General features: G+C 40.6%; 2 protein-coding genes across 2 annotated transcripts in view; one reads left to right on the top strand and one right to left on the bottom strand.

The window, feature by feature from the left end:
- The window catches only part of niban2b (niban apoptosis regulator 2b), a 47,071-nt gene extending 31,027 nt beyond the window's left edge, over positions 1-16,044 (bottom strand). Inside the window, exon 1 of the mRNA XM_041042623.1 lies at positions 16,034-16,044. The gene's annotated coding sequence lies outside the window, so the exon portion shown is untranslated. The remainder of the gene's footprint in view (positions 1-16,033) is intronic.
- On the top strand, positions 1,715-17,604 carry stxbp1b (syntaxin binding protein 1b). Its single transcript, XM_041042624.1, has 19 exons — positions 1,715-1,751; positions 6,175-6,224; positions 6,361-6,442; positions 6,963-7,039; positions 7,264-7,342; positions 7,902-8,005; positions 10,500-10,648; positions 11,737-11,821; positions 12,176-12,306; positions 12,488-12,595; positions 12,810-12,870; positions 13,123-13,188; positions 13,831-13,911; positions 14,236-14,374; positions 14,626-14,735; positions 15,576-15,677; positions 16,361-16,446; positions 16,675-16,829; positions 17,495-17,604. Exons 1-19 carry the CDS (start codon positions 1,715-1,717, stop codon positions 17,602-17,604), a joined length of 1,812 nt encoding a protein of 603 aa, XP_040898558.1.
- Positions 17,605-22,348: the final 4,744 nt, after the last annotated feature.

Genomic DNA, 22,348 nt, shown 5'->3' on the forward strand with positions numbered 1-22,348 from the left:
AGGCCCCCAGGTACGCGACCTCCAGTTATCTGACCGTGCTGCAAATTCAAATTCTGAAACTTAGTTCACAAGGCCAGATGTGTCAGCACATCGTTCATATAACATGTTTATGTGTTTACATATTTTCGTGTTTCTCCTGAGGTCATTGATCAGGCTTCTCTAGCAGGACTTCACTGATATCTCCCTGGTTTTTATTAGTCCTTAAACCTGAGGATCAAAGTGACACATTTATAAAAATGTATGCTTAAAAAAAATACATACAAACAAAAAACACAAAAAGGCTTAGTGAAACAGTGTGGACTCAAGTTTGTGATATTTTTTTCCTCCAAAAGAGTGAGAGCTCTGTTTTTCTCTTCCTCTCACTTGAAGATCTGATATTCTGTTCACTTCTCCTGTGCTGCCCTCTCATGGCCACAAATCCCATAGTCACCTTTTTCTGAAACAGCCTGAACTGCCATGTCCTGGGCCATGTCTCTGTGGACACCGGAGAGTACTGCTCTGCACCTCTGAGCAGTAATATATTTTTAAAAAAGGTTTGTATTTAGTTTAATTTGTCCTTTTTTATTTTCAATGTATTTCATTAGGGTGGATTTTGACATTCTTCTGTTACAGTAAGTCAGAACTGAAAAGCGGGTTTCTGATTTTGACGTTACCTTCAAAATAAAAGCCTGTCTAAGTCTGTTGTAAGCATGTCTGTTGGACTGAATTGAGCAGGTGAACTAGAACCCCAGATTTAATGGCTCCAAACATAAAAACCCATCAGAATTGTAAATCAATCAACCTAAAACAAACAATACAAGCAGAAAGAAGTACAAAAAACAAAAACAAAAAAAAAAACTGTTTCAGAACTCAGCTTCAGTTTATAATGAAAATTTCTTTTCATGTGAACCATGATCTCATTGTTTTCTCTAGAGTTTTATGTAGTAAAAGTAGTACAGACATACACGTTATTATTATTTTAGATGCAAATAGAAAATTATATTGTTTTTTATGCACCTTGTCAGATGCATGTTCCCATCTTGTAGCAGAGGTGTGGGTCTACATTTAAATGTGCTTGTGCACATCTCTGTTTGTATGAGTATATGGTCTGTATGTTGTTTATCTAAACAGCCAGGAATGCACATGTGCACACCCTGGATTTGTGCTGTGCCCACGGACCTAAAACAACACTAAAGCAACAGCAGGCAGCACTACAATATGCATCACTGTTGTCTTTGAAGAACCTTCTAATTATTTATCTGTTTATTGAGCATAAACCAAGATGTCCAGATGTCCAGCATTCAGAGTAAGGTGGAGGTTAAAGTGGCACTGTCCTGAGACTGGCTGTAAACCACTCAGACTGGAAGAGAACAGTGAAACAGCACAGTGTCCCATATGATTACAAAATGTTCTGGGTTCTGTCTCACCTGCCCCCTTTCCTCACCTCCTCAATCCTTCTTCTTGCCCCAGTGGGAAAATAAAAGCTCAGTTTATTGGTTCATGTCAAAACAATGAAAGCTGATCCACAGTTAAGTCCACACAGCTTTGAAAAAGTAGGTTCAGTACTGACAAATGCGCGTCAGCAATTTTACAAAACTTCACTATTTAACAAGAAGAGGCTTTTATTTTGGATTTCATTGGAACGGAAATGTGTGGCTTATTCTTATGAGCTTGACAGACTTGTGGCACCGCTCAGTTTTCTGTGGAGAGCTGGACGCGCAGCAGAGGGCTCATCATGGCACCACTTGGACTAAAAGCCGTTGTTGGAGAGAGTAAGAACTGTTTATGTTGTTTATAAGAATATATATATATATATATATATATATATATATATATATATATATATATATATATATATATATTTGTTACTTTTGTAATAGGAACATGACAGAGGTCTTCATCCACAGCTGAGTCTATGAGTATTATTCCAGATAAATGTAAAGTGTAGAATAGGTATGAAGGGCTGTCCGTACCACCAAACCCTCACTATGAGGAATGAGCGCTCCTTGCATTATTATGTAAATGTTCTGATCATTGATGGTGTTGTGGGACAGTGCAGTTTCTGGTGACATTTTTTTTTTTTTTAAATTCCGGGAATTTCGATGCGCAAAAGAAGCGCACACACATCCGCGCAGTGCGCTCTCTAAATGGTCGCTGGTCCAGATTTTATTGTGAGTAAGAATAATTATACAAATAGGAAGTTGTTTGATGGAGTCCTGTTAGACTCTGACGGAAGTTTTTGTGTTTGTCCGGTGTATAAGAGCACGGAGACCTGGTTTGGTGTAAATCCTGCCTCGCTAATCTTTGCCTGTGCGGATTAAGTCCTGTGACATCATCCTCAGAGGAGGAAAGACCCGATACTGACAGCCTGAGTGACAACTACGCAAGTGTTTGTTTCTGCTGTCAGCTGGACACACTGCTCCATCACTCATCATTATATTAGTATATTAGATTGTTTATTCACGTAAACAACTCTCCCGTGGACACCCACGAGTGGAGGCCTCTGTATGAGCAGATGATAAATGATATTATAATCAAACACAGTTGTAAATACAGTAAAATATGTCTTCCTAAGGCAATTTATAATTGTTGACAAACACTGTGCATGAATAAACACTTAAACTGTCCTTATGCATTACAGAGTGTTAGAGACAACTTATCTGTTTACTGCAGCTTCCATTGTCTCAGTGTTAGATGATTAAACAGTGCCTCTTTTTCTTTTATGAAGCTTTAATGGATTAGGCTTTACTGATGGTTCATAACTATGAATACACACTCTGCAATAACAAATATATATATAGATCCCTTGTAAGATGTCAGTAAAAACACACAGTTCTTAAAATTGATAATCAGTTAATCAATGCTTATGAAGTTATTCATTTCTGTATTTTGGTCCAGATCTTTTGCAGCCTTAGAGAACAAATAGTCACAGCAATCAGTTGGCAACTCAAAAGCTGCATGCTCTTGTGAATGGCTTGTAACCATGAAGCGTTAGCGAATGATTTAGCAAACATTAATCAAGCCATGCATTACAACTTTTTTTAGCATTCAGGAAAAAGATACATCACCTTGCCAAGCACAAACTATATCATCAAATATCATCACTATAGTTTTGAATCATAACAAGCCACGTTAGCGTGAATCATTTTTGCTGTGACATGCTGTGAACAGATGTAGTTATCAGTCAGCAGATCTCCCACAAACAGAGCTGTGAATAGCTTTAAATATTCATCCTGTCATTTTGTGAAAGCCGGGGACTCACCCAGCTATGGCTAATTCTCTGTCATCGGATCAGTTTTACAGTAAAGACAGGTTCACTGCAAGAATTCCCATTTTCATGTCAATTTAATATTTTAAAAACTAAACTAAAACTCAAACACAGAAGAACAAGAAGACCTGTCCTGTTGTGTTAAGAGTGGTAACTTTTTAAGATGCACATTTGTTCAAACTCAGTTCAAACTACAGATACTGTGGCATTCCTCTATTCTGCTGTTATGGAAAGAAACTGTTACGGAGGACTACATCTCATTTTGATTGCAAGATGCAAAGGTTTGGCAGAGATTTTTTTTTATTATTATTTTTTTTTTTAATAAGTTGTAGGCATTATTGGAGTGTAATTCCAGATCCATGTCCCCTGGTAGGGGCCCCTGAGGCAAAAACAAGCTGTGGGCCTCTAATGATCCTTGTGTGGGGCAATTTGGTTGAACACAACAACATTTAGGAGCATGCACTAAATGAATGTTGACACAGAACCACTTCATAGGTAATACAGGGTCCATCTTAAGGTCCTCTGAGTGCTAAGGGCCCCAAGGAAGTTGCTTCTCTGTTCAAAACACAATATAAAACTTCTAAAGCAAACTGATATGCTGTAAAATGAGTGAGATAACCTGTCATTATCAGTGTGTCACTGTTGTGACACATTAGCTTGTTTTGCTGCCCATGAGTGGCCAAAAAATCAATGAGTGCAGCTTTGACTTGTCAGGTAGTATCACTGATAATAAAGTTAAACAAAACAAAGCAATGTAATCTGATTATTAGTTTTATCACATATGCAACCTATATCACAAAATGTTGAAAACTCATCTGCAACTATGTTTTGTAAGAACTGTAATGCTACCACGTTATATTTATAGAAACATAAGGAGGAAACACTGACATTGAATGTATTCAAAATGCAAAACGTTCAGTGCCAGCCTGTTGTGAAGCACGCTGACTGATTTGCAGCTTTTAAGAGTTCAAACAGAGTGTTTCCACACTGCTGTGTCTTCATCTGAGTCAAAATGAACAAAGTCAAATACACATGATCAACCTACAGTAAGTGTCACTGGACAGCTGCTTATAGTCAGGAAAAGTGAATTTGGGCGTAGTGTCAGAGTATTCTTCTCTTTTTAACATGAGCTTCTCTCCGTCTATTCTTCGTCCGTCACAAGCAGAAACGGGCTTCCATGTTTTTATGACTGCAGGTTTTTATTAAAGAGTATATTCTACATACATATACATATTCTATATGCCATGTGTATTGGTTTGTACATGTCACATTTGAAAAGAATGTAATGTGGATTCTGAAGACAGCATGGACACAACAGTGCTTGTGGCGGGGTTGTAGAGATTACAGCAAGTCGGACATTGTTGTAACTAATGTCTCGGTGAACGACATGATCTCCTCTTCCATCATGTCTGCTTTTCCTACATTATGTTACTGAGTTGGCAAAGTGTTTGAGTGTTTGCCAGAGAAGAGGAGCTGTACCTATATATTTACAGCTAGTTACTGTGATACAATAGGATATTATGAACCTGGGAAAGACAGATCTACTGTATGTGCAGCAGCAGCAGCCTGTTGTTGTTTATCTTGCTGGTGAAAGCTGCTTGTCAGGCGCTCCATTCTTTCACAACATCTCCACTTAATCCTGTTGACTAATGGGATAAACAGGACCATTCACTGATGTATACATCATTTAGTGTCATTACTAGCTTTGCTCAGACAGCAGGGTCTGGCTGACTGGAGACTGTGGGTTTGGAAATGTCTGGTTTACCCTCATGGAAATGTTTGGTTATAAATTCTAAAAACTTTTCCTCAAGGCTGTGACAAAGATCAGAGATTCATTGTAATTTCAATTGTGTGTGTGTGTGTGTGTGTGTGTGTGTGTGTATGAGCGAGTGATGCTGCTTCCCCATGACGTCACGTCCGCTGACACAGAAACGGCCCAGAAATAGTGGTGGGGAGTGGTGGATGGGGTAAGAGGATTGGGAGCAGATTAGAGGCAGTGATTGCAGTGGGCCCTTCATGTTCAGTTTGACAGACTGGACAGACGCTTAAACCCCCAGTGAGGAAAATTGGGACGCTGTTCATCAGCACAAGTGACAGCATGTTGTGAAACGCTGGATTCTGTCTCTCAAACATCAGTTTGATTCACACCTCAGGAACTGACTCTTCTCCCTCTGTTATCCCCTCTCTAATGAGTTCAGCCCTCTATTATTGATTGTATTGTTTCTATGTGCTGTTATCTTCTGTTGTGAGCTGTGAACTGCTGTACAATGAGAGGTTACACTGCAGTAGGCATGTTTTTTTCTGGTTTTCTTTTGTTTGTTTGGTTGCCTTGTGGAAAAGGACTTGCATATGCACTTGACATGATTACTGATTATTTTTGCCCTGGGCCTCCCTCAGACACATTTGATTTTTTTGTTTTTTATAAAAGATATGTTAAATGTATGTTTACTCAAACAGCTGGGCTGCTGTTTAGTTATTCTGTTCAGCCCATGGTTAACAGGTGTGTCTTGTGCTTTCTGTTCCTGTGAGGTGGAGGACACTTTGACACTTTTCATACCTGCAGAAAGAAAACAGGACTAACAGTTTGATCCTGCCTTATTTCAGGATACTGACATTTCTTTAATGTATTTCAATCTTTCATTTCTCAAGTGTGTTGGAAACGTGTGGTCATCTGTACACAGGCAGAAATGTTTGCACAGAAATCAGATTGAATCGGATTTTGAATGTGAGTTACATCCAAATTAGCTTTAGTCAAGATAACTCACTACAATCAAGCCTAATATCAGATTTTCATTTTCATATTGTTATTTTCCTACGTTGTGTCATTCATGGTATATCAGCAGTGATCCTGAGTTTTACACCGAACTGTTTCCGAAGGATTTTGTTGAATCTTGAAAGAACTGTAATTACATTTTCTTTCTTTACAGAAATAATGAACAATGTCATCAAGAAGGCAAGAGAAAAAGGAAAATGGAAGGTAACGGTCCTGTTTTTCTGATTGACTCTGGTATCATTCCGCTCTAATCCTGGGAATGAATATGAATAAAACAACTGGAAATATCAAACTAAAATCCTTGTAAAAAAGCCCTTGCTGTGTGCCATTGCATTTTCAGGTGCTGGTGGTGGACAAGCTGAGTATGAGGATGATTTCCTCCTGCTGTAAGATGACAGACATCATGTCGGAGGGAATCACCAGTAAGTACAACCACCCAGGTCACTTCAGGTCACTTCAGCTGTCATGTGGGTGGTTAATGTCGAGAATGTTCTCAGTTGAAATATTTATGGATATTTGTGCAAACAAAGAGGAATAATGATGGAGGAAAATATTGCTGAAACAAGGGATCACATCAGCTTGTAAACATATTAAAAAAAGTTTTCATGCCTTGCACATGTATTTATTAAAGTGTCCCTTTAAAAATTAACTACAGAGCTAGAGTTAGGAGAAATATTTCAAAATGGGATGTGACATTTGAGGGAGAGAATGACTGTAGCCCTCCAGCACACATTAGTGTTTTGAGAAATGAAAGCTTATTTTTGTATGTTTGCCGTGAATCAAGGACAGTTCTCTTCCTTAAGTGCAGAGTTTCTGCATAAACATAAAACACTGACCGAACTGAGAGCAGTGAGGGTGCTACACAAACTCAGAGAGCATCGTTCAGTTTAATCAAGCTGGATGGATGAGTACTGATTATTACTGTTTTCCTGTGCTCTTCAGTCGTAGAAGACATAACCAAGCGGCGTGAGCCTCTGCCCAGCATGGAGGCCATCTACCTGATCACGCCCTCAGATGAGGTAAATAACACAGCTCCTCTACAGGCTCTTTATAATTCTATGCTACAGAACCCACAGCCTGTTTAAAGGTCACAGCTGTTGTTCTTTTAAATGTTACGATAAAGCAGTAAATACTCTGGGTTTTTATGAAACCTTTCTTTCCTCTAACTTTGCGAACAGAATGATGAATTGTCCAAACTTTCACATCAGTTCATGAGCTAACACATTGTCTTCTGCTGTCTAAGTCTGTTGAGGGTCTGATTGATGACTTCAGAGACCCGCAGGCTCCAAGGTACCGAGCAGCTCACGTCTTCTTCACCGACAGTGAGTAAATCCTTTCCACACCAACAAAATATAGAACATGGAACATTAGTAACTCAGAGTTAGTCTATACACTCCTGTGGTCTCCTGTGGTCTCCTCTGGACTCCTCCGGCCTGCTCCAGATGACAACCAGGAACTGAGCAGTCGCAATGCAATCAAACTTCATCTGGTATTTATACTATTCCCCTGCCAATCATTGTGACAAAAAATAAAACAACTGTGACTGTAAAATCCCTCCTCACAGTATCACAACTTACTGCTGTGCACTGTTTTGGTGTCTGATCAACCTTCAAACTCACTGACCTGTTATAGTGGACTTGTGGATGGGGCCTCAAACACCTCGAGGTGGTGCTGGATCCAACTTTTCCCATAATGCAACTCAAAGTGTTCTTTCAAACACTGTGTCCCACTTTGTATGGCAGTGCAACCTTATTTGATCTAACACTAATAGGTAAAATTAAAGAAATAAAATAAAAGTAGTAAAATTCAAGGTTAACATAACACTGACATTGTTATTAGTAATTGTCTCACTCAGTCATGTTTTTCTGTGATTCTCTGCAGCGATTCCAGACTCCTTGTTTGGACTGTTGACCAAATCCCGCGCCTCCAAATCCATGAGGGCCTTGACTGAGATCCACATCGCCTTTCTGCCCTATGAATCACAGGTGAGACACCAGGGGAGAGGTAAGAGACTGGGATTAGACCACGGCAGATGCTTGTAACTACGTACCTCAGATATGATGAATGAGGGTTGGAAGGACTTACACAGGTAAAACAGTCTGTCTAAGTCCGAGCATCGATGAGAAACATGTTCAATGCAAATCAGTGTGTGTGTTACTGCTCTTGTTGATGAACACATCTGGACAGGTGTTTGTCATGTAACTGGAGGCTGTAGGATGATAAGGATGCTGGGCACATTGTCTCTGGTGCATGGTCCGTATTGCTCTGTGTGTGTTCTGTGTACTTTACTTTTCTTGTGTTTAACATCCAAAGCAGGCTCCTATTCAGTTTGTTGTCCTGCTGTGTGTGCGTCCGTGTACAAAAAGGATCTAGTACAGGCCCAACCTGTTCTAACGGGAAAGCAGGGTACAATGATACGAGGGAGCTTGGTCATTAAGGGCTTTGCAGGTGAGGAGGTGAGGATTTTGAATTCTACTCCGGATTTTACAGGGCGCCAGTGCAGAGAAGCTAACAGGAGAAATATGATCTCTGTTTCTACTTCCTGTCAGTGCTCACGCTGCAGCATTTTGGATCAGTCATTGGCACATACTGATAATAAGGAGTTCCAGTTGTCCAGTCTAGAGGTAACTAATGCATGGGCTAGTTTTTCAGCATCCTTTTGAGACAGGATGTTTGTAAATTTCAGATTGAAGAACGCTTTCCTAGAGATTTTTTTTTTTACATGTGAGGCAAAGGACATGTTCTCAGATATTAGTCCAAGGTTCCTCACAGTAGAACTGGAGGGCAAGGTAAAGCCATCCAAAGTAATCTGATTAGATCATGTTTTTCTTGTTTGATTCTTGTTTGATTCTGTTGCCATGATTCTGTTTTTTTGTTTAGGATCAAGTACAGTCACTTCCATTTTCTCTAAATTTAGAAGTAAAAAATTATACTAACTTTATGTCTTGAATACACTGATTAGTTTCATCTGGCTTCATAGATAAATACAGCTAGGTGTCATCTGTGTAGCTGTGGAACTTTATGTGGTGCTTCCTGATAATGTTGCCTAAAGGAAGCATATATAGAGTATTGTAAGGTATTGTTCCAAGCACAGGAACCCCATCACTAACTTTTGCATGCGTGAAAGAGTCACTGTTAAAGTGAACAAACTGAAATCTATCTCATAAACATGACTCAAAAAAAAATCTTGAAATCTTGTTATCAGTGGTGTCGAATGCAGCATTAAGAGTTCACTGTCTGAGGCCGTGAGAAGATCAGTTAGAACTTTCAGCAGTGCTGTTTCTGTGCTTTACTCTAAATCCTGACTGAAAATAAATCTTCAAACACACCATTACTAATGATCACATAATTGTTAGCGACAGCTTTTTAAGGGATTCTAGAAATAAAGGGCAGGTTGGATATAGGTCTGTGGTGGGCTCAAACATCTGGATCAAGGGTGGGCTTTTTAAAAAGAGGTTTCTTGACCGCAACCATAAAGGCCTTTCAGGCCTGTCTGCTAATGAAGATAAACTGCTCTGATCTAATATGGAAGTGTTAATTAAAGGTAAAGTGCCACTGAACAGCCTCTTTGGAATAGGGTCTAGAAGAGAAGTTGATGACTTAGATAAAGCTGAAGTGTTGAAGTCAGCTCAGAGAAATCTATAGGAGAGAAGTCTAAATCGAAATCAGGTGTTACAGTCGATTCTGAGGCTTCTGTACTGAACAATACTGCAGGTAAAATCACTTCCTGAGCAAAATGAGAACATATTGACCTCCCTCCGCACCCTGCCCTGTGATAATGACAAAGATCCTCAACACAGCGAGGACCAGACTGACAGTGTTTTGTGTTGGATCAGCTCTAATCGTCAATCCTCTGCTGTTGTCCCGTAGTTTTAATCCAGAGTGGGAGGAACGCAACATACCAGCCCCCACAGCCCCGCCCTCTGCTCATCCCTTTACCTCACTGGCTGACTGAACCAATGCTCATACTGTGCAGGCAATGGGAGCACAGATGAGCTGTGTGACAGGAGAAAGCACAGGGATTGTTATCTTGTCATGGAGTCAGTAACAGATGGGTGCATATGTACTTGTATCTGGAAGAGAGCGTGTGTGGAAAGGGGTTTAATTAGTGTCAGCTTCTGAGTGCCAGTGCCGGGACGTTTAGACAGAAGCTTGTTTTCATTTATTATTGTACTTTTTAAATATTTAAATGTTTCAAGCTTAATTATTATTTCCTCATCAGCTCTCTTTCTGTCGTAGATGAAACTCTCTAAAACACCATCTAGATCGCCATAGGACACTAAAGCTCTTTATAAGCTGAATGTAATTAAGTTTATGAATGTATACCTGTGTCACATACAATCCACCCTTTCTCTGAATGAACCGAGAATAAGATCTCCCTATAGACAGCCAGTACAGCGTTAACTTAAATGTTGGGGGACTAGAATACAGTTGAGATTGGACCTCAGTGTGTCTCTCTGTAATGTCCTATGTGCCCAGGTCTTCTCCTTGGACAAAGTGGATGCCTTTCAGGACTTCTACAGCCCCTTCAAGGCTGACGTGAAGAACAACATGCTGGAGCGTTGTGCTGAGCAGATGGCCACCCTCTGTGCCACTCTCAAAGAGTATCCTGGAGTCCGATACAGAGGGTGAGACCAGCAAAGCCAATTCAATAGTCTTTTTATTTTATTTTATTTTATTTTATTTTATTTTATTTTATTTTATTTTATTTTATTTTATTTTTATTTATTTATTTAGGCCATAATACCCTTTATGTATACAGTAAATAGCATTGGTGTGATAGAAGCTGTTAGTCATCAAGTTTTGCAAGACCAGAGCTGTAATCACACTGGCATGTGTTCGGGGATTACTCCAGTCCCATTTATGCAATGGTGGATTCCAAAGCCAACATTTTGATTGGCTCTGCTAGCTGCTAATCACAGGTGTCATCATACACAACATGTATTGTTAGTTTGGTTAATTGCGTTATTTTTGATCTGATGGTGGTTTGTACAGTATGTGTATGAGACTGTACGTTCTCAAAGAGTAGCTTTATTATCTTGTTTTAGAGAGTGTCCTTAATTTCTTTTTTTTTTTGTTATTCCATTAATGTAAACACACAACTTCCTCCATACTCACCCATCTTCTGTGTCGACCATAGCTATAATTTGAATACAGGCCTTCATTTGACAGTTTCCAGTAACTAGACCACCACAGTGTGTAACAGTACAAACATTTTCCGTTTACAGCAGCATCATAAAATGGCTCTTTAGGCTTGAATCATGGTTCCAAAGAGAACCTATGTTCCATATAGTATCAAGCTCAGCTGGTTATCTAACGAGTTGTATACTGTAGTACTGGGAATAATCTTTTAAATAAGCATAACCACTCTAAAATAGCAGCGTTAAAACATTTATCAGAAATATACTGGGTTCTGCATTCTGATTTTTCAAGTATGGGGATATTTGAGCTATTAGAGTTCCACACAGAACCACTGAAGAACCCTATTTGTAGCACAAATCAGAATGAGTAACATAAGATGTCTTGTATTGCTGCACATTTCAATTCAGCTGTTAAAACAACTTCTCAGGTTCATGTTTGAATAAATTTGTGAAGTTTTAGTTCAAATTGTTCACCTTGTTATTCTGCTCATGCAGACGTTCTTACATATCGTCAGCATTTCCAGATTATAAAGCTGTTTCTGTGCAATGCTCTGTGTGTGTGTGTGTCTGTTCAGGGAGTACAAAGACTGTGCAGTTCTGGCCCAGATGCTTCAGGAGAAGCTGGATGGCTACAAGGCTGATGACCCCACCATGGGAGAGGTAGGGGGGGTGGAGCTAAGTGACTAATGCTGAGAACCAGATGCTTATAAGTCACTGTGTCAGGTACAGGGAAGACACTGCCTGTCACTTGCATAATGTAATGTGTGACCAACATCATCCCAGCACAAGCTGGAATAACAGGCATGTTAAAATACATATATGAAATATTAGCAAATATATTTTCAACTATTGTAAGAATAAATGTAAAACATTTCATGTAAAAACCTTAATCCTTAATCCATTCCTAAAGGAGCTTCTTTTAAGTTTTCTCATAAGTCACAGCTCCAAATGACTGTCAACCCTCCACAGTGTGTGTGTGTGTGCAGTGCTTTGTATCTGCTCTGATGCCTCCAGGGTCCAGACAAGTCTCGCACTCAGCTGCTCATTCTGGATCGTGGCTTTGATCCTGTGTCGCCTCTCCTGCACGAGCTCACGCTGCAGGCCATGGCCTACGACCTGCTGGGCATCGAGAATGATGTCTATAAGTAAAGACGCTACCTTTCATCTCAGTGTTTGTTTTGTTTTGTTATTATGACTGTCTCTTACTTTGGGTTATAGGTGTCTGTGCTGGGAGGGCAGCTCTTTTAAAGCACTAACATAAAGATAAAATTCTATCTGCATTAGAACACACATACAGTCTGTAACCTCTCTCGCCCCCTCTGCCAGGTTTGAGACCAGCGGGATGGGAGAGACAAGGATGAAGGAGGTATTACTGGACGAGGATGACGACCTGTGGCTGTCTCTGAGACACAAACACATCGCTGAGGTGTCGACGTGAGTGGCTTACACACATGCACACTCAAGGCATTGACAAACAAACACAGGAGCAACTTCCTCCACCACAAACCTAAAGCTCTATCACAAAGCTGCCGCAGGACACTATTCCTCTCAGGAATCAGCTTACAGAGAGCCTCGGGTTTTCATGCAGTAACTCACTTTTCCTGACTTTCTTTGTCCTTTCCTGTGTCCTCCTCGTTTGTCTGCGCAGGGCCGTGACTCGTTCTCTGAAAGAATTCTCTGCCAGCAAAAAGATGAACACTGGAGAAAAGGTAGAGGACACACTGTGCCACTCTGCTCTGGTTTCAGGATCTGTTACCGTGTTTCTGCTTCCAGCTGTCCTTCACACAGTCACACAAAAATGAAAGGAGAGCCACAGTATCATGCAAAAGTCCTGTACTTCACTTGAAGTTTTACTTTTGTTTGAAGCAGAAGTAAAATTACAACATAGTTCATCAAACTAAACAAGTGTACTTCATTACTTTCTCCATTAATAAAGTATATCACTCATCTGTGTCTCTCAGACCACCATGAAGGAACTATCTCAGATGCTGAAGAAGATGCCTCAGTATCAGAAAGAGCTCAGCAAGGTAGGAGCTGAAGTGTTACTGTACATGTGTAGTTACACAATGTTATCATGGTTCTCAGAAACGGAACCTGAGAGCACGACTCAGCAGGCACAAGTAAAAGTCTTTAGAGGAAAAAAACATGAGGATGCAAAAATCCAAGCAGGCAATGGACACGTGTATATACTAGGGAGCTAATGAGGGATTGGAGAACAGGTCAGGTGATTTTACAGGTGGGAAAGGCAGACAGGTGGGAGTGGCAGGGTCTGAGGAGGAGGTGACCAAGATCCCAAAGATCAAGTGAAGTTGAATCTGCACCTCTGTAAAACAGTTTCAACACAAACTGAATATTATAACCATCATGAAGGGAGGACGGCTGTATTAGACTGGTTTCAGCTAGGTGTACCTAATAAACTGACAACTGAGTGTAACTGTAACACTGTTTAAGCAATTATTCAGCAATAAAAGAAGATGACACTGTGTATTGCATATGATAATAAACAGGTGATAACAACATGAGCACAGAGGCTCAGAAAACACTTTTATATCCTGGATGTGGAAAATGTTAATAACCGAGACACACAGACGCACACAACAAGAAAAACAGGACTCTTCTATTATTGTTTCTCTGTGTCAAACTCACTGACCTCTCTTCTCTGACCTCAGTATTCAACCCATCTTCACTTGGCTGAGGACTGTATGAACCGCTACCAGGGCACTGTGGACAAACTCTGTCGTGTGGAACAGGTAAATAGTTAGATCTGTCTCTAAGCTGTAATAATGTGGAGCAGTAGTGAAAGTTCTCCAATGTAAGCAACCAATGGCAGCGTATATGTATAACTGGTGAGGGAAATGTGCTACTTGAACGCAGAGGGAAATATATGAGGAAACGCTGCAGACAGTAAGTGCTAAGCTAGATAGCTAATTTTTATGGCATATTTTTATGGTGTCACTTTGACAAACATCTAAGTTCGATTTCGATGCCAAAAATGTCTGACTCTGTGTCAAAATGGAACTTGTGTGGACATCATGTTGAGCCTTTTCACCCTTCTGTCCTCCACTGTTTTGAAGGATCTGGCAATGGGCACAGATGCAGAGGGAGAAAAGATCAAGGATCCCATGAGGCTCATTGTCCCCATTCTACTGGACACCAACGTCAGTGTCTCTGACAAGATCCGCATCATCCTGCTTTACATCTTCCTTAAGAACGGTCAGATATCCACTCAGAGTCTTTTGATTATTTAAACTGAGACATTGTTCTCTATTGTAATATAATGCTTAATTTAAATCTTTAAATATGTAGGCATTCACGTTTTTGTTCTTGTGTCCTGTGTAGTGCTAATCCATTCTCAGTTTCCTTTGCACGCATTACACCATGTATTTGTAAATGTGCATGCTCTCATGCATGTGTGTGTTGCATGTATGTACTGAAAGTCTATGCTGCATGTATATGTGTGTCAGGGGTGACTGAGGAGAACCTGTGTAAGCTCCTTCAGCATGCCAGCATCCCACCAGAGGACAGTGACATCATTTCCAACATGGCCCACATGGGCGTCCCTATTGTCTCTGAGGTGAGCTGTTCTGGCTACAACCTCAGTGTCTCATTATCAGCTTTAACGTTAGACAGGTAGACCCCGTATATAACTGGGTTATCACCACAATCTATGCATCATATTGAGTTTACGAAACACAAGTGGACCTCTTGTCCTTTAACTACCAACTGTCTGGTGTTCTTTTTCATATTGTGCCCATTTATATCTGAGAGACTTTACTCAGCTTTGTTTGTCTGTGTTGTTTGTCTTGTTTTTGAAGTTTGAATCTCGATTCCAGATTTCATTAAAATCTGATTCTCTGTCATAGTGAATTACATACATAAAACCCACACATGCCCAAAATAAAACTGAGCTTATGTGGGCCCCACATGAGCTAATTAACTGTACGCACATGTTGGCTGATAGTGGGCAAGTTAAACTGTGGGCTGCCACACTGAGGAAAACATGTTGCTGGGTGAAAGGGAAAAACTGCTGTGGGCTCTACCAAGGCTAAATGTAGTGGGCCCACATGGGTTTGTCTCTGAAGAAGCCCAGCTGCAGGCTGCTGAGAGAAAACCCCATGAGGAATTTAGTGGTGGACTCCCAGCAGTCCTGGGACAAGTTTGTAGAGCATAAACAACACAGATTCCAGATGTCCCCAACCTGAGCTAGAAACTGTAAAAGCATGTTTTTGTTTTTGTTTTTTTCAGAAGATGGTCATTTTTAACTAACAAATATTATAAAGCTGATTATGAGTTTAAATAACTCAAGACTGACATTTGGCCTGTAGTCTTAAAAATAACACACTCTGTCTCAGTGAGTTGATCTGCTGATGTGAGCAGGGAAAGTACATGAGTGATTAGTGTCGTGTCTTCACAGGGCACGGCCAAGAAAGCCAAGAAGCCGGATCGTAAAGAACGAATCAGTGAGCAGACCTACCAGCTCTCCAGGTGGACTCCTCTTGTCAAGGATCTCATTGAGGTACTTGAGACTGGACAGTAATGTTGGGGATTAGTGCTACTGGACATTGAGACTGGTTTTACTTCTCTAGCGGAGGTTTGGTGATTATTTTTTTCTTTTTTTTTTTTAACTCCAACTGAAATTTGACTTTTGTGAAAAAGGGAGCCAGTCAGAAATGCTTTTGCTAACCTCATGTCAACTCATCTCATGCGAGAGCAGGTAAGGATTGGCAAGAGCCTAAGACAGTAGGCAGGACAGGAACACAAAAAGGAAGCAGGCAAGAGTCCACAAACATGTAGGAGGTCAAACACTGCTAAGTAAAAAAAAAAAAAAAAGCTGGAGAACTGCTTCTGGGATGGAACAATAGGCAGTCTGACAGAGCACAAGTGGACTGGCATTTATAGAGAGCTAATGAGAGAATGGACAACAGGTGAGTACAGAGGTGAGTGTGTGGGAATCAGGTGACTGTAAAGGCAGGAAGAGCTGGGGTTAACTGGTTACTGGGGAGTGATAGGGTCTGACATGCCAAGATAATTAGTGAATCATGGCAAAGCAGATGGAGAATGAAAGTACTGAATGAACCAGTAAAACGACAGCAAAAAAAAAAAAAAGTAAAGCCATCAGAAAAGTAAGCACTCATGAACTGTAACATAGGTGAGTCTGTTTCTGGTGCAAACTATAGAAACTTATATGTTTTCCAACAGGATGCCATTGAGGACAAACTTGACCCCAAGCAGTACCCATACATTTCTCAGCGACAAGCATCTGCCAAAGCTAGTGCTCCATCGAGGTGTGTATTCTTCTAATGCACAGTACTTGTGCCTCAGGTAACACATCATTTCAGTTAATGGCTTCAATAACTAAAAAATAAAGCAGAGTATGTTGGAGCCATTATTGTTGTTTTGGATTGTAAAATCTTATTCTTTAAATAAGAGTCCTTGAACTAGACTAAGAAAATCACTACCTTTCAGTGGTTTCCTGTAAATTCTTGTCTGTTTCCATTTTTCCCGCCCCCCAGCGCTCGCTATGGTAACTGGCACAAGAACAGGGGCCCCACAGAGATAAAGACGGGCCCCAGGGTCATCATCTTTATTATTGGAGGGATGACGCACAGCGAGATGCGCTGCGCGTATGAGGTCACCCAGGCCAATGGCAAGTGGGAGGCCCTGATTGGTGAGTTCACTGGACAGAAACAGAACTGACCGGAGTCTTCGGTGTTCCTTAAAGTCCAATGTTTTACTCATCACAAGGAGCACTGCTCTGATTCTCAAACTCCTGCTTTAAAATACATCATTACTAGGAATTCTGAAGAAGAGCTTCAACCAGTGAAGTGTTAACATCTAGTTTTAATATAAAGGCTAATCCTTCATTGTGCTGTAGTATTTATTACATATTTCATGTAGGGGGTTGACAATAGCATAGACTGATAAAAGTCAGATAAATCCTCCTGAACATTTGGATCTTGCTGATGTGTGTGTGGAAGTCTTACATTTATTATCTGTGCAGCTCAGGCTTGACTTCTGTGTAATGGTGTTCATCACGTTGTCTGTGAGAGCTGATATGTTGTTGTGACTTTCAGGAAATCGATGCAGTGTCAGATACAGGAAGGAAGAGAAAACAAGTGAATCTGCAAAATCAGCCACAGATCAGATTTCATGAGGCTTTTAATCTGACTCAGTTGTCTGACTTTAGCCATACTGACCCCTCAGGACAGTTTTACTTGGCAGCATTTGGCCAGTTTTCAGCAAGACGTCAGTGAATTCATCTTTTTTGTCATGATCGGTCTAATCACCCAGGATTCAGTCTGTGCTCAGCTTTCAGGCTTTTGTCCCCTGTAGGTTCCACCCACATTCTCACCCCACCTAAATACCTAAAGGAACTACAGCACCCAGACTTCTTGGACCCCAATGCCCCACCAGAGGGCACGGAGGAGCCGCCTGCAGAATGAAAAGACATTTGGAAGTAAATACACAGGTCATGATGTGATTTGGTGAATCCCTGTGCCCCCCCCATACATCAGCCTGTCTGCCCAGTGTTTTACCTTTGAACCACTGATCCCTGCAGTGTTTCTTGTCAGTGATTTTTACTGACACCCAAATGCTGCCTTATTGTTTGTGAAGTCGCTCACTCTGGTCCTTGTGTCACATATGTATATCTTGAGGGAAAGCATCAGTCTGTCTTGTTGGTCAACTTACTTGTTAAATAGTCACTGAAATCATCCATGTATTCCTTATAAATCACAGACTCCACTGTTATGCTAACACTGCATATACATAGTGTTGAGAAAATGAGAAAACAGATAAGGCTATTTAGCATATAATACATGGCCAAAGCATGTGAACACAGCATACTGGACACCCGTATGCAGCTGCATTAAGTTCCAGTTGTGACGTAGCTCTGTCACGTCTCCATCACAGTTCATAACATGTCCACTGGAAAGCACTTCAGAAGTGAAGGGTCTAAAGCAGCTGCTGCAGACACATTTCCTGTGTTGTTACTAGCTGTGTTGATGACATTGTGTTTTTAATAAGCATACCGGAAACATATTAGCAGCTCATTAATAATCAGTGTGGTAACAGATACTTTGTGGCTGTATTTTACTCACAGTGGGTTTTAGCAGGAACACGTTCCAGAAACAAAACAAGGAAAACTAGCCTTCATGCAGCTACAAAACATCGTAGCTACTGACATTGTTAATATCAATATGTAATATTAATATTAATTTCACACCAACTGTCTGTTACTGGAACATAGACAGTTCTAAACATTACATTCAAAAGTAAATTTCACACTTCAGAGAGTGCAAAGATGCAGATGCAAAGGCTCATGGAGCAGATATGTAGAGGCTGAGTTAGAGGGCTGATCAGTTTGCTGTCGGCTGAGCGGCACAGTTAATGCTCTGGCCTGTGGACTACACCAGCTACTACAGCCTTTTTTTAATCTGCACTGTGCTGAGTGATAGTACAAGAAAGACAATCACCACAACGATGCACAGGAGCCTTAGCCTGAAGCAAAACAACATTCAGAGTAATGGATGGATTTGCTGAAGCTGCTCTGCTGAAGAAAATGGAAAGTCAAGTCCTACATGCTCTGTACGTCTAGAATTATGACAGATGAACAACCTAACATACTGAGGAGATGATTCCAGTTTATAACAGCTTGGGTTTCATTTCTTAAATTGCTTTAATTGCAAATTTATGAGGGGACAAATTCCAGACTCCACCCAAATCTCCACACCCTTAATAAACTGGGATTATCCTTTAATTTTTTAGAATGGAGGAACACATGGATGATTCGGGATATTAGATTGATCTAAGCTGACCAACAAAACACTGTCAGTAAAACATGAGGTATTTCTTGAAGTATACAGATTATTATCACGGACTTCCATCCTTTGGTCACAGTAATCACCACACTGAGAACTGATCATACTTCCTCTTGTGTCTTTCAGGATCAACTGAAATCTTCACCCCTTCTCGCCTTCTAAAAGCCCTCAAAGACTTAGAGAAAGAAGAGCAGACCAGTTAAGAGGCTCCTGTGTAGCACTCCTTCTTCAGCCCCCGTGCAACACAAACACCGAGCTATGACTTCCCCCCTTCCCTCCCCTCTCCCCCCCCCCCCCCCCCCCCCCCCCAGCAGGACACTCGATGTCGTACTCGATTCATTTGCTGTTAACTCATACACCAAACTGTGTTTTAAACGGACTGTGTTGATGTTGATCAAAGTTTATTGGAAGAGACTGAACTTGTGTTGAATGTTGTCCATTGTATGTCGTTGGATGAGTATTTCTTTGGAAAAGTGACGTGTGTATGTGTTAGTTTAGATGACTGGATGAGATTCAGGGATTATTATGGGCTATCACTGAAAAAGTGCAGAGTGCAGAGGGTGGAGTACACTCGGACACTACGCCACCTCTTCACGGTTAGAGTGGAACAAAGGGATCTTTTTAAATCTGAGACTCATGGATTCGACACATTATCTGTATATTCACTTCCACTATAATCCCTCCTCTACCAATACAACAAAACAACAACCTTCTTCTTTCATTTTGTCGGAGCATGCCAGTTTTTATGTAGCGCTTCCCACACAGTAGAAACCATGCAATACTGTACAAATAGTCAGATTTACAGTGATGTGTCTGACCTTGGAAATGCCAATGTACTCTGATGTTATATTTAGCTGTAGGTTAAGCATTTGAAAGATGAACAGCTGGATAGTCTCTCATGCATTTTCTCAGCTGTGTTTCTGGCAGTGTGTGTATGTCCTGTAGAGATTCAGTTTCCTTTTGCTTCGCTGTGGTTTACTATAATCTTGTCATTGGTTAATGTTCTTTAGTGATTTTCTGTTACTAGTGATCCACCGTGTATGAAGAGAGAGGTCAGTATTATCACAAAGCTGTATTTTTATGTCCACATCCATGAACAATACTTGCTGCAGGATGTGTGTTATGCTAATAAAGTGGCTTCCCTTAAGCTCTTCATTTAGTTTTTGTTTGAATCTGCTCTCCTCACACTTTGAGCAAACAGTATACTGCAGATACAACTTAAAAAATCAGGTCATGTCTTGTTACTTAGTCATTTATTATTTGTCTAAAAGCACAAGTTGAGAACCAAGGACAAAAGTCCTGCACACTGTCCATCACTTGTACTCACTTTATTCACAGATTTTGCTTAATGAAGGTCTAAAGACTGAAATGTGGTTAAAGATGTGAGTACAAATGAAGGACACTGTGCAGGACTTTTGTCTTTGGGTCACAGATCCTACTAAGATTCTCACTAAGGCTTCTTGTTGTGCAGCAGCCTGAAGCCCAAGATCACAAAGACAGAAGATAGATGTTCAGAGAACTTCTCTTTCCCCTCTGTTCTTAGACCATGCAATAAAAGCAAAATAAGTGTAATAAATAGAAAGTATTAAATGTAAAATTAATGATTTGTGCATTATCATTCTCTGTACAAAACCCTGACATGTTGAGGCACATCACCTGCAGCACATTTATCCCTGCAGCCCTGTGGTCTGCCTCTGCGTTTGTCCTAACTCAGCCAGTCAGGAGCTACTTTCAGCCTTAGGGTGTTTTGTTAATACAGCCCCAGATGCTCAAAACATGTCAAACAAATCCATTCAATGCAAAGTAGCAGCAGTTCTGCAACAAGCTCTTTCCAGATGTCTAAGCACTTCCTACTGTCCCTCAGGGGTTTGTACCAGACTGCTGAGGTGAGGTGGGACCTTCTAGCCGTCACCTATGGCCACAAAATTTGGGCACTGACCGAAAGCATAAAACTGTGGGTCCAAGTGGCAGAACACAGGACGTGGTGATTCATTTGAGCTAATTTGGTTTAAAGCACCAAAGCATAATATAAACTGAATGGAGAAGGGCATCAAGGTAGGTCCTGCATTTTTTTTTTTTTATATCTTCTGGCCCTGTCTCTGTAGAGAGTGTCAAACTCTAGTTTTAAATCCTTAATTATTTCAGTACATAGTGTTTAAGCTCACATGGTATATATTCCTTAATAAAGGTATCTTTAGACAAACTGTCTCATGGTTTAGACTTGGACACAAACACAACAAGGACTCTTCTCCTTCAAAGCTTTCCTTACACTGCACTGCGAGTCTTTAGATTTCTGTTTATGAATATTTATTTAGTCACATTTTTCTATGTAACTTACCTTGAGTTTTAACCTGGTTACATAACACATTACAAAGCTTCAGCTGTAATTCCTATCGAAGCCACTGGAGGGAGACTTTGGCAAATGAAGATGAGAGCTGTTTAAAGCGTGGGACAGATGAGGCTCTTTGATTATGAGAGCTTTGAAGCATGTGAACTCAGCTGTGACGGAGAGACTATTTTTAGAGTGATTTCCCACTAAAGCTGCATTGCTGTTTTGATCAGCATGATTTTTGTAGTGAAGAAAACTGAGAACAAAAAAAAAAAAAAAGAAAAGCAATGACCTGTCTGGATATTCATCAGAAAACCAGGGAGGTTGGGAAAAGTCAGCGCTCAACAATAGAAATCCTCACCGACGTGTATAAGACCTGTCCAGTCTAATGCATCCTAATGCTTCCTGAGGTTTTCAGCAGACATCACATTTTCCCTTCAGAAGTCTTGTGGAAATAATGCTGTGCTATCAACCCGGCACAAGCTCCATTTATGCAACGTTTCAGTGCACTCAAGGCCGCAGGCAGAGACACGGTATAAGATGTTGTGAGTCACTTCAACACTATGGAAACCAATATTTTCTAGAGACAAAGCTCAGAACAGCTGAACACACACGTCCACCTCTGCTGTGTGGAACACAACACATCTGAGGGAATCCCACAATGCTCCAGTTCCAGTCTGTACACACTCAGGTTCGATCCTTATCCAGTGCTGAGCCCTTCCTCTAATCTCTAATAATAAGGTGTCAATCAGTGAGACTAATAAATTCAGGTCTTCAGGTTTTCCTCTGAGTCTTTGTGCGATCTCACTGCTGGTGTAATTTGCATGTGTATACTAGCTTATAGTGTTGTATAGTTAGAAAATCCAGATGATGCCTTGTATTGTGTTATTCAGACTACAGTGAATATTCCTTCCACCATCTTTGTTAGCACTGATTAAAAAGTAGAAAGTCTTCAGTATTTGGTGAAGTCAGCACGCTGCTAATGGAAAAAGGAATGGAGGCCAGCTCGATATAAATGAGATTGTCTTCCTGCTTAAA

This window comes from Toxotes jaculatrix, chromosome 7 (assembly GCF_017976425.1).
Source record: "Toxotes jaculatrix isolate fToxJac2 chromosome 7, fToxJac2.pri, whole genome shotgun sequence".
Taxonomy (NCBI): domain Eukaryota; kingdom Metazoa; phylum Chordata; class Actinopteri; family Toxotidae; genus Toxotes; species Toxotes jaculatrix.